Consider the following 15,070-nt stretch of genomic DNA (forward strand, 5'->3'; position numbering starts at 1 on the left):
CTCCTAGAGGTAGCTTCGCAACATAAAATTAAAAACGAAACAGATATTTTTTACTTGCAATTCCATCAAACCAAATTTGTTCGTTACAAAACATACATTAAAAGCAATCCAGCCATGCTGTCCTTCTTCTGAATAAAACAAACCGCATGAATGAATTCACTCATGACGCCGTTCATGCTGCGCTCTCTGCATTCATCACCGGATGAGCCGTTCGCTACGCTACGGGTGCATTTTCATTTCATCCCCTCTCGGTGCGGCGAGTTCTTCCAAAAGCCTGCTTCACCGTTCATTCGCATTGCAAGCGTCGAAGGGAGCGGACCGTACGTGCGTGCGTCGGTTTTACTTGAAGTTGCGTTCGCGCCTGTGCGTAATCGAGTTTGTGCACGACGTCACTTTGGTCGGAATTTTGAAACCAGCTCACCAGCCCGGTGACACTTGTACTCTGCATTCGCCGTACGTACCGTCGGATAATAAGGAAGAACGTGTCGTGCCCGCAGACAGTGACCAGTTTGATAATTTGCTCATCGTCACCAAGTCGCAAACAAAACAAGTGTGCGTGTGCGTGTGTGTTTGGTACCAAGTGGTGCAGTGAATAGCGCTACAGTTGAATTCGTAACGCACTCCGTACCCCTTATTCGTTTTCTATCGAGATCACGTACAAGCCCGCCTGCGCCTGCCTGCGCAACGCAAGAAACACTTGCGCCGAAGTGTGGTGTGTGGTTTGCATCTTCTGTGTGTGTACCGCTGTGGCCGTGTGATTCGCGATTTTTGTCCACCCCGGCCTGTGGGGGACCTCCGATGAAAAGCTCCGAGCCATGTGGATGTGTTGCCGTGTTTCCCCCCGGCTCGTGTTTTGGGTTTTGGTGAGCTGAGCCACTAGCAGCTCTACTATACCACCTGTTTTAGTCGACTTCATCGAAATAAGGCAAAACACAACAAACCCGTAAACCGCACCACTAACTACTACGAGTGGCCGCGCATCTAACTGCGTGCGTGTTTTAATGCAGGCCAACCCTTTCAAGACGTTTCTGCGGGTAACGTCGAGTGTTGTGGGTGCGAACAGTGTTGTACTTGTGTGGTGAAAAGCAGTGTGTGTGTGTGCGTTTTTGGTCGTCCACGTGAACGACGTTCCAATTTGTGCGGTCGATTCGCGTAAGCATTTAGTCGTCGATAAAATCGATACTGTCTCACGGGGCGCGTGAGACGATTGCGATTGCGGTGGCTTTTCTTTCGCCCGCTCAACACGCCAGACGCGTCGCTGAATCGTGTGTGTGTGTTGGTGTGTTTGTGTATGTGTGTGTGTGCACCGGACGACGACAGGTGAAGCAACACGCCGTTCAATTTTGAACGGTGACTTATGAAAACCTGCCTGCACCAACAGCAACAGAATCCAGAGCAAAGAACGGCCACCATAGCCCACAACCACGAACGCCCGAAGAGGCAAGAGCTGTCGAACGAAAGAAGAAAAAAAAAACACATAACCGATCGCACAAAGTGACGGATTGAGGGTAGAATTCGATCCGGCGATCGACGATCTCCCGGGAAGCGGCAGAGTTTGTCTAGTGAGTGAGTCTATTGAATGATTATGTGTGTGTGTGTGTACGTGATTGGTCCACGGAAGTGGCCAGAGTTTGATAAGCTAACGGGCAAGCATTGATTCATCCTGCGCTTTGGGGGCTTTCGCTTTTTGCGCAACTGCTTCACTACTAACGCATCACCCATGTGACTCACCGGTCAGACGTTTGCTATGACGTTTACCGTACCGTACTTCGCTTTGCCTGACTCGACCAAATCCCTTCTGTGCTGTGTCGGTGTATGACAGTGCTACATACCTAAGGTTCAATCAATGCGATCGCTCGAACACGACAAACCCTTCGAAGAAACGATTAAAACGAACCACAGTACCGTGATAGAATCACTATCGAAAGTCATAAACTCGTAAACACATCTTCTCACTTTCACCCTTGAGTGTGGGACCACCACCGCCTGTGTGTCAGATAAGTGTCGCGCACGTGTGCCATCTTATCGGCGTGCTTTTACCTCATCCATCCATCCATCTGCATCACGGTTTCGGGGTGTGAGCGTCTCCATACGGCATCATCATTAGCGACGTCACGATCGGACTGGTTACCCTTCCGGCGCCCTCCGGAGGACCGGCCCCGGCACCGGCCAGCCTTGGTCAGCGTCGCTGGCGCCGCCGACTGCGAGAGGCAGGAAGGGCTAACGCAGGACCGCATCAGCAGCAGCATCCGCCGCAGTATCATCATTTTTACAGCCCCATACCACCGTCCACGGACGACAGAATGAAGTACCTCACGGCTGGGCACCGGGAATCGTACAGCCTGGTCGCTCGCAAGAGGTACATGAAACGCGTGCTGTATGTACAATTAACCCTCTTTTTCGTCAATCAAGTAGTGATCGGTCGTCGTAGGCGCTTTGCTGGTTGTGGCGGCAACTTCCACCCCGATTGTAATGCTTGGAAGAAGGACACCGATGCTGGTCCGTAGTGTCGTCGGTCCTGTAGAGTCCTGTAGAAATCTCCAGAGTTTCTGTAGAGTTGCCAGTAGTGTAGACGTTGCCTGCATCCGTTGTAGCATTAACTGTATTGTAGGTTGTCATCAAAGCTATCTCCGCTTTTGTTGAGGAACCCGGGTCTCAAATAACTACCTCATTATCGTCATCCGCTTTTGGCGGGGAATTGATGCTTTATCTGAAGTTTTTATTGCATCTAATTGATCATTTAAGGAAAGCCTTTTCGGGTAGTGTTTCGCTTCTCATTTACATCCAGTTTGTCAACAAAATTTAGTGTTGTGATGTGTTTTTAGGCATTTGTTTACAACGTTCAACATATCCTCTTTGCTTTATTCGCGATCATTCCAATATTATGCTGGTTGGGGTTGATGATCGTAAGAAGTGGTTTATGTGTCTTGCATGCACCCAACCGACTCCCGCGTCGTTTGCGTTCACTTTCTAGCGCCGTTGTGAAGTAATCGCCGTGTGTGGCTCAGGGCTTTTTTGGCGCGTGAAGTTAATGCCACGATCGCGTTGCGCTAAATTTGGTGCATCATTCACGCCGATGAAAGCGGATAAAAACAGAGCAGAAATTTTTCCGCTGAGCAACACCTACTCCGCTCAGCTGTAGATATAACAGCGGGCCTCCCGAAACCACCATTGCAAACAAACGTATGGAGCTCTTGGAGCCAAGCAGATCATTATCTGTCAGTGGACGATTTTACAGGTTTCTTTTTATTTTGACGGTTTTTGGGAGGGCGACGTCTCTTTGGTAGCGGTGACGGTCACCGAGGGGGTTGAATATACTCCCTCACTACCGATCATCATCATCATTTCCAAGCCTAAACGAAGTAATGGTGCAGACATAAAAACACATTTCGCAAGATTTACACCGCCAAACCGTCAGGCGTTTCTTTACTTTTCACTCCAACTCGGCTACTACTACTCCATGGGGCGTTGGACGGATCCGAATCAGCGAACCGCGAAGATGGTAGACACATTTGGCGACTGTTGAACTGCTGGTGCCTCAGGAAAACAGATTTGATCTGAGGTGGCAATAGGAAGGAGAGGATACGGAGGGAAGCTAATTATAAAAAGTATTTATACGCCATTCGGACACTCGATGGTATGAAGTATCGGTCCATTTAACTTTCCATATGATGATGACATCAATATCCTAATGAGTTGAGAGCGCTGTCCGAAGGGTGAGGTGTCTTATCACTGTCTGGTTCCCAAGGGTGCAATCACCTTCCATTATGCGGGTTGCTCTTATTTAAAAACCAAAACTACTCTCCCATCCTTGACAGATCGACGGTGTTGTGGGCTGGCAGTATGTACTCACTCCGGTGGCATGCTGCTTTGTGTTTATCGGCCAATAAAACACACATTTCAGAGTGCCTCCTTTTTCTACCGTTCGGTGCCAATTAATGTCGTCCCCGGTGAGCGCCACGCAATCTCCTTTCACCGGTGGAAGCAGCCACAATGCGTCAACCAGGCAGGCGGAGGGGAGGGAGAAGCAAGGTGTTAAGAATTGCTCCGGCTGCAATATGCACCATTACCAAACACCTACACCCGACTGTGAGATTGGTGAGGGAGCTCAAGACGGGGAAGGGGGCATATGTGTGTGTGTGTGTGCCAGTTGAGTGCGTCCGGTCGCGGTCCGTTTGCAAAAGCTCGTGTGTGATTTAGCTTATAATTTATGAAAACTTATCTACAGCGCCATTTTTCATGCGCCATTCAACGTTTTTTCTGCGGTGGCTTTGTGTTTTCGCCATTGAGTGAACACCTATGGGAGGGAGGGAGAGAGATAGTGAGACCAACTGCACCGAGTTGCATCTGCACCGAAGTCCCCGGGGGCCCAGCTTCCCACGCGACACGAGACGTCATTGTTCGGGAGCAGTCCAAGAATGGACGGAGCTCGTAGGTTTCCGAGGCCACGAGAGATGCCTAAGCTGCTAGTTCGCATCCACCACGAACGAAATCGATCTCTAACCGCACCAGACAGGTTGGCGAGCACTTACGACACACGCAGCGAAACAGAAGCTCAAACGCTAATGTGCAAAACCGGTGGGCCATTTCTCATTGTGTGTATAAAAATTCCGACCTACCCTAAGAAATGCATCGAACCGAGCGAAAGGGGGAAACCAACCGATCGTTGATTTGCTGCTTTGAGTTCTTGGACTGTGAAAGCGCAAGAGGGGAACAGCAGCAGTCGTACATTATTGTGGTAGTTTAATAAATTTGTCACCATCGGAGCACTGCTCCGCACAATGGTTGGAGCAAGCACTGGTTTCCTGGACATTGCCAGCAGAATGGTGGGAAGGGGGGTCCGGGAATCACGTCCGGTGGATCGGTCGTGCAACAGTTGCCCGAAATGAAGCCTAGACAAAGATCATTAATCAAACCGACCGAACCGGCGGCTAAAGTCAACCGTGTGAAGTGTTTCTGTCAACTTCATTAATCGAACACTTGGGATATATTTTGTGGGGACGAGGGCGTCAGGAGGACATTCAGAAACTTCAGCGTCCCTATTCCACAAGCACACAAAAAACACCCGGTCGGTTCCGGACACTGTGGGGGTAATTAATTACAGTCCAAAGTAATCAACACTTCATAAATCGAGAATGGGCGCTTTTCCGCGCCAGAGACATATTGAAGGGCTTTTTGTTGTGTGTCGGAGTAGTGCTCTTATCCGAGTATCACGAATTCCATTTCACGGATTTCCGTTTGGTTTTCTTGACGCGATTTCTCGGTTCCCGGAGTCGTAAAATAAGGACACCCTGATCGGGTGGCGTGCATTCATATTTGACTAATTGCTGTCGTGGCAGCCTGCCAGGCATGGAGATCGGATACAAAACTCCATTTGTTTCGTTTTTATGTTTCCATGCGCTTCGCTTCGAGTGTCCTGTAACAGCTTGTTCGAGCTCTCCCGTTTGGAATGGAATAGGAAAGATAGACAGTTCACTCTACCGTTTGCTGCTTCTGACAGCCCGGCTATTGGCTGGACGGAAAATGGGATAGAAGCATTAACTGTGCAATGATCGGTGCCTATCAGAGGCCTGATAGAGCAGCCGTTGGCAGCAGCAGCAGCAGGGTGACAATACCGTGTTTTAAGCAAGCGGGCCAGGATGCAATGGTGCAAATGAATAGATTTTTATCGCCTGCCGGGGCGACAATATATTTTTTCTCTCACTCCGGCTTCTTCTACATGCATCGATGGGTCGAAATTTACGATCGACATGGGACTCTTTCGAACGCACACCAGCAGTGAGCAGTGTGTATGTGTGTTTTTTTGTTCGCTCTCCCGAGCCTTACAGTTCCTGCCTTTGAACCGATCGTTGATGTTTATTACTTCCGTTTCGTTCCGGCAGGCCCATTTGTCGCTGTGAGGTGTGAACATGGAAAGACATTTGCCTGCTTCATCCTGCTGGCTAGCTAGAAAGGGAGAGTGCCACCTTGCTCACTTGCCACCTAGCAGCCGGGGAAGCTCTCCACAGGTGGGGGTTACACCGAAGGGGAAAGTAGGAAAAATTGCATCAAACAAAAGTGTCCCATTTTCCGGTCCAGTGTTTCCTGGCAGGATACGGGGAACGCATGCTGTGAGTTACATTAATTTCCCTCATCGCTACCGGCGGGATTCGATTAGAAGGCAGGACGCCAGAGAGAGAGAGAGAGAGAGAGAGAGAGAGAGAGAGAGAGAGAGAGAGAGAGAGAGAGAGAGAGAGAGCGAACCGACGGTGGTGTGTATCGCATTCACCTTCGATCACATCCTTGCTTCTGTTAGATGCCAATGGGGGACTCACCTGACCTGGTGATTACATCGGGATTAAGGTTAGTAATTGCTTTTCGTCCTTGCGCTGGTCGCAAACCTCCGTAATCCACCACTCACACCCGTGTGATCGGGAGGTTTGATCGGTGTTCCCCCCCCCCCCCCCCCCCCTCGGATGGTGGATGTGCTAATTAATGCACAGTCTTTTTACGACGCGCATTGCACCGGTAGCACCGTAACGGACCGGCGGCATTAGCTTTCGCAATCCGGAGCCGCACCAGCACTCCGATGGAATGTTGGTACGTACGTGTGTAGGAGGTTTTCAGCGGATGATCCGAATAAAATATTCGCCCGTACACCACGGAAATGAGTGGCTAGCGGGTTTCTTTGCTGCCGCTGGTACGTGCCTTGCAATTGCGGGGTGTTTTTTTTTACTATTCCACGCAAATTATTGTAGCACTTGTGTTCTTAAATTTCCACCATCCGAGCTGGTGCAATCATGGGAAGCAACGGGATACACAATTTGGTGCTAAATGGTGGTCTGGCACACGATGGTCTCGGGAGCGGATTTTTTGATACAGTTAGGGTTGGTTCTGGAACTTCGGTAGATCTCCAGAAGCTCTCTGAAGAACCTTAGAAGTACCTAACCTGAAATTTATAGATTTCTAGATTCTGAGGTCCATAAGTAGAGGACTCTTCCGGATGGGCTTCGACATCCGGGTCCTTTTTGTGTGAAATACTGGATCTATCAAATCTGCGACTTCACACAAGAGTTGTTGAAAGTAACGTCATCTAGATGGCCACATCAACGTGAAGTACTGTAAACATCATACTGTTTTAGCATCATAAATTGTGTTATTCAGAGCAACACATAGGGCGTCCCTTATATTGCCCCACCAGCGCAATACAATTCAAAGCCTTGCGATAATTAGACGTTCGATTCATTAAATTCAAATCCACACACACAACCTCTCCTTCGTGGTGCGTTCCAATGAAAATTCCTCCCCTTCGCCAAGTGGCAACGTTGAAGGGAGGATGATTTAAGCGTACCAACCTGTGAAGCCGACGGGTAGATCAATGGAACACCCTCCAGCCAGAAACACCCCGGCCGAATGCGAACGAGCAGATTCATTAAATGCAGTATGATTAAGTCAATCGCCTTGATCGAATGGCGGCGGAGACATTCCACACCCGGAGTTGCACACCGGACAGAGGATTGCAACTGTCGCAAGTTACGCTAAAATGGGTTTGCGGCGATGATGTCATTCGGTTGGGATTGTCCAGTGGGTGGGCTTGGTGTGGGTAGTGTGCGTGCAAGATTGCTGGTGTGTCACAGAGCAACACCGGGAGATGAGATAATGCGAGGCCACATCGATTGTGTTTGGCACCGATGGCAATCGCAAAATTGTTATAATTATCAGCTCTCCACCAGCTCACAAAATAGCTCATAACGTCACGCATTTGGGCGAAGTTTTGTTGGAAGACTAATTTCTTTTCAAAACAGCCATTGGACCTGCCTGCGCTCGACTAGCGGCGGTGTTACATCAAAGGCCAAGCGTTGACGAAACTCCGATCGGAGTTGCGTAAATCTATTCGCGCTTGCAGACGAACCCATCATGCTCTCACGTATGAAGCATATCATTTTCGCCTTCATTTTGTGCTGCTGCTGTTGGATGAATCAGACCCGCGGTCCAAAACCGGATGGGATTCACTTTTATTCTATTCCATCCCGGTCCCGGTAAGCATATCAAAGCGATGCCCTCCCCATACCACATGTGATGGTTATGGCCCTCCGACTGCACGTCCGAGTTGAAGTAACACATCTGCATTGCATTTGCTTGCAGTTCGCGCGGAGATGGGGTTAGCAAAACAGTTGTGCCCCCACCGGTCCCACACCACACGCGGTTCCCTCCCGCCGGTCGGGGGCAGCACTTAATCGATAACGGAAATGGGCTAGCCTAGCACCGAGCTGCTCGGTTTCATTCAATAGTTCGAGTCAAACAAATCATACGAAAACACGTGTACGTTACGAGTCTGCTGCTGGCTGGTTCCATGAGATGCAATGAATGAAAAGGCGTGCTTGGTGTTGTGAATAAACATCAATCCGGGGTAGCTCTGGCAGAGCACTGGGAAGACGCACAGTCGGCAGAGTAATGCACGAAGGTACATCCGCGAACATGCGTTGGTGCCGGTTCCGGACGAGACATGTGGCAGCGGTCTTGAAGCCCATTTCGCAGTCGTAAAAAGGTTGAATCGTTTTGTGTGCGCGTCATAAATTCTTCAGTTTTCCAACGAAAGAACGTGCGCACTTTTGAATTGATAATGTTACGAAGCCGACTGCATATGATAATGAAGCGATTCTGTGTGTGCGTGTGTGTTTGAGAAGGGGAGCTGTGAGCATAAAAAATAGAACAGCCGAGACCAGAAATAACTCGCAATCACAAACACCAACTCCGGAGGCAGCGCGATAACGGTTTGCGGACTTTCTCTTCTGGCGCGATCAGACTGCTGATGGAGATGGACACCACCTTCTGGCGGGGTTTTGTGTTAAGGTCTCTGGCCATGTTTTGGTGGTTTTTTTTTCGGATACGAAAAGTGCCATTCCCGTGACAAAACATTCCCTTTCCCGAAGGGTCGTTTGTTGTGTGGTGTTTAATGGGTTGTAGGTTTTGTTTCTTGTGTCTTCGCTTCGCCACCCGTCAAACAAGAAGCTCGTTAGAATGGAAATGAAACTGAAGCATCAGCAGCAGCACAATAAGCGAGTTGATTTTCTTCGAAGTTGGACTAACGTAACATGTTACTTTTGAAAATGGGATGTAATCTAATAAATATGCTTATCCTGGGTCCTCTTTTTTTGTTGAAGGTTGTGAGATGTTGTACGGGTTAAAAGTGGTTTTCTGGTGATGTCTCGGAAGCGCATATTCTTTGTAATGCGCATCATAAAACATTCATTGCGTAGTCTCGCCCAACCCTAGTGTTCGTCAGAAACTGATGTGCTTTAGAAAAGAAACAACTAACTTCTGTGTTTTTTCGAGATAATAATCTACTGAGACGAATTGTAGATACCGTGAGGGCATTGAAATGGATAGGAGCACCAAGAGAATCGGAATCACAACCGGTCTTGGTGGATTTAAAGAGGTGCTAAGAGTGTTAGTGGCGAATAGGTGCTGCTGGAAGTCAGTTCTAGTTTTCTGGTGAGGTCTCAGCGCTAGTGAGAGAACTGCAGCAACTTCCGCTGACGGCTAGAATTTTTTTCTTGTTTCTCCAATTTCTTAGGCCTTTTTTGTCGCTGTCCGCTAGAAGGTGAGAAGAAACTGGCCATAAATTTGGTTCTGCCTGCGTTAGCTACAATGCTAATGCACCCCATGTGCCTGCATACAATACCGATGCCGATTGCATAAGGGGTGAGCCTCAAAGTGCTAGAATGCTTGGTAGAAATCCAAGCAGACAGCGACAACGACTGTAGATAAACAGTCTAGCGAAGAAAGGCGCTCCGTGCGCTTCTCTGTGACTCGGCTTTTGGAAAGGGATCTAAGAACTGGGATCGACGTCTTCTGTCACTTCTATCGCGCGTGGTGAAAGCAGTAGAAGGGAACGAAAGTTCCACGCACCGAAAACGTCTTCTTCAGCCACTTCTTCCGACGGTGGTCGTTGGAACAGATTGAACCGATTGATAGTGTCATTTTCGGAACCTGGACTTTGATTAACCTGGTGTGATGAGTTATGTGAAACTCAGGCGATGCGACCCAACAGCAAATACATCCGGGTGCAGGTTAAACGCACGTACGTATGTAAAGATTTCGTCCACTCGACGAGGGCGCACCACCGTACCCTTTTCGGTCGTTATAATTACACCCTGTTGGGACACTGCTTGTTGCGCTTCCCTTTTACGCCGTCCGAGCGTGACGTGGACCAGGGGGATTTTCATTTCTGAAAAGAGTTGTATTACACCTCCCGGTCCTGCGACAGTCTTCGTTCTGCTTGGGCAACCCGTCCCGGCATATATCACGTCCAGAGTTCTCCCTGACCTCGGAGACGCCGCTCGGCGAAGGAACTGATGCGACGCGGCAAGACACATAATTTTGTCGTTTCCGGACAACAAACCGAGAGTGGGAAAAGAACCGTTGACATACTTCAACCACCCTCTATCCCTCTTCCCAGAGCGCATCAAATGAATCGTCTGGACACTGTACTGGTGAACAGTATGGACATTAGGAGTCGGTTTTTGGCAGGATTGTAATTAGAGCGTTTCGTCAGGGTCCGGAAGGCGCGTGTTCCTGACTGACAAAGTCAGTCTTTTATTCTCGCTTATTCACTATCAGTTCGGAGCATCATCGGGAAGTTTCTCCCCCCCGCGTCTACGTACACAGAATTCCTAGCAAGTCAGCAAGTCAGTCAAGTGTCCGAAACGATCGTTTGCTAATGATGAGTCAGGTACGGCCAGGTACCTTCCAAGATGACTTCACGAGCTCGTTACGCTCACTGTACCACATGCTCAACCCGGTTTGGGTGAGGGAATTTTCGATGCTAAACAAATCTACACGATCGCGAACGCGAACTGCGTGTGTGAGCTCTTAACGTCTTTGAAATCTCTGTGCAGACAGACCGATGCCGGGATGGTGAAGCAAACACACACGTGCCCGTGCTCGCTCCGGAGGGAGATCATTGTCAGATTAGCGGTTTGTCGGTATGGCCAGCCAGCTGTTACCACGCCGAGCGCATGGAGTGTGTGTTGGCGTACGTTTGCTGCACCGTTTGTTTATAAGCAACCATTTCCGGACGCTGCGAAGCGGGTGGACGGAAATGATAAAACGAAGTGATGGAAAAGAATTATGATCTTCGCGTGGAGGTGGGGTCCACTCGTAAAATCTGGTCAATAGGCTCTTCAGTGGGTCTAAGTTGTTTCGGTGCGGCCGTAATTTGGGAGCTCCATTTCTTCGGGAACTCTTGAGAAATTAGGCAGCGCGAACACATATGGAGGTTAAGACGCTAACCTACATCCAACGTACGTACACAGAGTGGTTTACCAAGCAAAAAACCCTCTTCACCGGAAACCGTTCAATAAATCGATGCACTTGTGCACGCTCGCTTTTAAGCATCAAACGTGTAAGTGGCTGCTGGCCGTGTGTGACGCACACGCCCGACCAGGAAGTGATGGTAGTAGTATCGATGCACAGAGATATTAATGATCGCGATTGCTTTGATTGCTGCTAGAAGCTGCTGCTCGGATCTAACTGTCAATAATGATCGTAATGGCCGGTGTTCGAATTGATCCCGCACCCGCGTGATCGGGCGGAACGAAAAGAAAAGGCAAACTTTTACAACATAACAGGATCATCCTGTTCCTGCTGAAGTTTGTTTTTGTTTTTTTGTGGCGGGGAGAAAATTTTTGGATCACCGGATTGCTGGAGATTTTATTGGCAACAATGGTGTGTGTGTGTGTAAGACCTACATTCTCCGGGTGTCGATCGTATCGCTCGCGGTCAGGACCGGACCAGCCGAAAACTAGTCCAATTAAACCATTCCCGGTACGTACGTGTTCCGAAACACGGATTCTTCTTTTTTTTCCCTCCCGCTGGATGTATGTTTCTTCTGGTCTCTTCCGAGACTCATTTTGCTAACAGGCATAAACATAATGATGATGTATCGGTTGAAATTAGATCACGAAAACTGAGCCCTCCCTCCCGAACCGCAACACATCTTTGTAAGAGAGTGAGTTTTTTTTCGGGCGGGAAGTAGCTCTCGGTGTGTCTCCGGTGTGTTTTTAAGCACATTCCTGCCGAAATCGTCCTCCAAGGAACAAGGGCAACAGCATCACTGGTCCACCCTCCCAAACAGCTGCTGCCAGCGTCCATTAGTGTGTCATCTTTTTCTTAAGGAACAACCGGTTTCGAGTCTGTGATGACGGCCCCCTGAGAGAGGGCCGGCGAGTTCGGATTTGAATTCCCGTTTTTTTCCCGATACCTACAGAGATACTTCCCCTTAACCAATTTCGCTCGCGGGGAAATAAAAGTGATACCAGTGAAGGGAGAAAATAATCGCAATGGCATTCCTTGAATAGTTTGGAAGCCTTTCGCGCCACATCTGCTGAGCACGGCAAGTAGCAGGGAGTGCTGCCGGAGTGAAATTGTAATATTTTGACCATATTTCTTCGCTGCGGTTATGCAGCCAACTGCATTCGGGTAAGATTCTTCGAACCCGGGGAAAGAAGTTCTTGTGCGTACGCTTGCTCTTGGTGGCGTGATTGTGAGTGCATTTAAGAAAGCGGGTTTTTTAACGTGTCTGCAAGCACGTTTTTTTCCTTCTCTCTTTAGCCCGATCTGCGTGTTTAATGTTCGCTTTCCGGTGAAGCTTGCAGCGAGATTGATTTAATCCCGAAACGGTTGAGTGCAGTTAAGAATAATCTTACGAGCAAGCCCCCGTCCTCATTAGCCGACGTTGGGCAGGAAACATCGAAGTGCCTGAGCACGTTATCAGTGGTCAGCACTGTTGTTGGTTAGCGTCTTTAGCTCAACCGAAAATAAAACCTCACAATCGCACATCACGAACGGTCACTAATATGTTTTGGCTTTCTGTTGGCAAATTTTGGCTGATAAGATGATGATGATGATGGCCCAGAAGCGGTGTGTAAAATGTTAGATTTAAAGGCGAACTTATCAGCGGTATCACATTTTAATCCCTTTCGTTTCTTCGATAATAAATTCGTTATTGCTTCTCCTTTTTTTGTGTGATTAATTGTAAAAACATAGACAATGGTTACTATATCTGCAACAAAAAAAAGACGAAAAACAAACTACAAGCATCCATCCATAAGCTCTTACACAAACAAATCAAATCCCTAGCCCAAGCGACCAAGCATAGAGGGAACCGTTTTCCAATACCTGAAGCCGGCGATCGATCAATTAAACATCTTCCATGGATCACTTGTCAAAGTCATCATAGACGGACGGGGTCGGACTCCCGTCTAGGATGACTTTCGGACCCGTAAATAACATCCGATCGAATCTTAGCGTCGCTCTCGCATTACATTTAGGGTGCTCATTTGCTTCCTGCCCGTTGCCCCCAAGTCCGCCTGGCTCAATCCCCTCAATTCCATGTGGCTGAATTATCAATAAAGCGATTACACATGTTATACACGCTCGACTGTCACACGCACACACACCGAAATCTGGCGTGTGGTAGCTGTTTGCATAATTTTCAGCTCAACAACCACCCTTTCGGCTAAACCCGACCGATCGTTACGCGCGACCTGTCCCAAAAACCCATCAGTCAATTGCGCATCCATTGACGTCCACGTAATGGCGCTGCTTCTTCCGTTTTGTCACACACGGTCGAGGTCGGATGAGGCTGCCACTACTCCCAAACCGTATATCGGACATTCATCCCCTTTCCTGGGAGTCACGGGGTGCGATGCAAATCGGTGTCGAATCGAATTTTCCGTCTATGTGTATGTGTGTGTGTGACTGGTTGCATTTTGAACTAGAGTAAATTGCAGGGATCGATTATTCGCCCAACTCCAATGCTCGACCGAGCAGTATCGAACCCCGCGGGTATCGAGTATCGCGATGGGTGTTGTTTCATGTACATTTCTGCCATCCGAGTGTGTCATTTGGATGTCTCGGATATCCGGAACACCCCCCCGCGTGATAAAAAGAAGGGAGGGCATTCGGAGATATCAAATGTCATATCATTTGAATTCAAACCCTATTATCGGCAATTATCCTGCCATTGGCACGCAGCACGCAAAAAGGGGGAAATGCGCGCACGCCTCGGGAAAATCGGTAATGCACCTCTGCGGCGAGATGGAATAGCTCTGGGCACATAATTCTAATTTCGATAACGGCAAAATCGGAACCGGAACCGTGGCGTAGCGGTGTGTGTGCTTGGGCAGCGAAAGCCTAAACCGCGAACCACCGCGAGTAGGCGCACCCCGAAACGTGACCGCAGAAATGATTTGCGTAGCAGCAGCGAAGTAATTACGTGGTTTTTATTCTACGATAATTATCGTTACGGTTGTTATGCTTGCTTTCTATCACGTTTTTTCTTTATGAGTATCAGTAACTCTAGCGGCAGCGTGCCCGTTTGGCATGGATGGATATATTTCAGTGTGTTCTAGTTTTTCTAGTTTTGTGTGTTTTTTTTTGCCTTCTCTCCGCATTCTGATGACAACGTATCGCTTGGCAAGCGTGGAATAGGAATGTAGGCACATAAATATTCTCATAGGACGATCAGAGGACCGCTGCAATCTCTCAAAACAGAGGGAAACTATTTTAATTGCGGTTATTAATTGGGAAACGAAAGCATCGTCGAGTCTCGGTAGTCAATATTTTCCGTTATTAAATGGGCGACGAATGGTAATAAATAAATTCCAATCGGAACTGCGTGCGCCGAACTGAGCCCTCGATCGTTGAGAAAGAAAGTGGAGAACGCCCAAAACAAAAAAAAAGGTTCGTCGCTTACAGCGCTCAGGTGGCTTCTCAGAGTCCACAGACTATGATCGGGATCTCTTCAAGGTGTGTCCTTTCCGTGCAGTAGTGGTGCGTTGATGTCTCTCTCTCTCTCTCTCTATTTTGCCCGTTCATTAGATCACCGAAAACTGTCAAACGATGGGACATTAGCGCAGCATAAAACATTGGAACACAGGACGGGCAGGACTTCAGTGGTAAAACGTGTTCCGCTTATTTTACCGGAGAGCAGGGCCTGTAATTGATGGTGATTAAGAGGACGGTTAGAAGGAAGCTCAGGCTTCTGTGTTGTTGCCTTTCTAAGGGCGAGCGAAGTAAATGAAGT

At 48.5% G+C, this 15,070-nt stretch overlaps 1 protein-coding gene across 10 annotated transcripts in view; it reads left to right on the forward strand.

Moving 5' to 3' along the window:
* The window catches only part of LOC118510673 (rap1 GTPase-activating protein 1), a 169,045-nt gene that overhangs the window by 70,413 nt on the left and 83,562 nt on the right, over window positions 1-15,070 (forward strand). Inside the window, exon 1 of one of the 10 annotated variants that reach the window (XM_036052832.1) lies at window positions 284-1,566. The exons of 6 other annotated variants lie outside the window; for them this stretch is intronic. Coding sequence is in view for 2 of the 4 variants with exons in the window: in XM_036052827.1 (XP_035908720.1) it covers window positions 2,304-2,377 (74 nt within the window). In the remaining 2 variants the exon portion in view is untranslated. Of the gene's footprint in view, window positions 1-283; window positions 1,567-1,991; window positions 2,378-15,070 lie in introns of those variants that run through there. 3 more of the 10 variants (XM_036052831.1, XM_036052827.1, XM_036052828.1) reach the window with 3 other exon arrangements.

Source organism: Anopheles stephensi, chromosome 3 (assembly GCF_013141755.1).
Source record: "Anopheles stephensi strain Indian chromosome 3, UCI_ANSTEP_V1.0, whole genome shotgun sequence".
In the NCBI taxonomy this organism is placed as follows: Eukaryota; Metazoa; Arthropoda; class Insecta; order Diptera; family Culicidae; genus Anopheles; species Anopheles stephensi.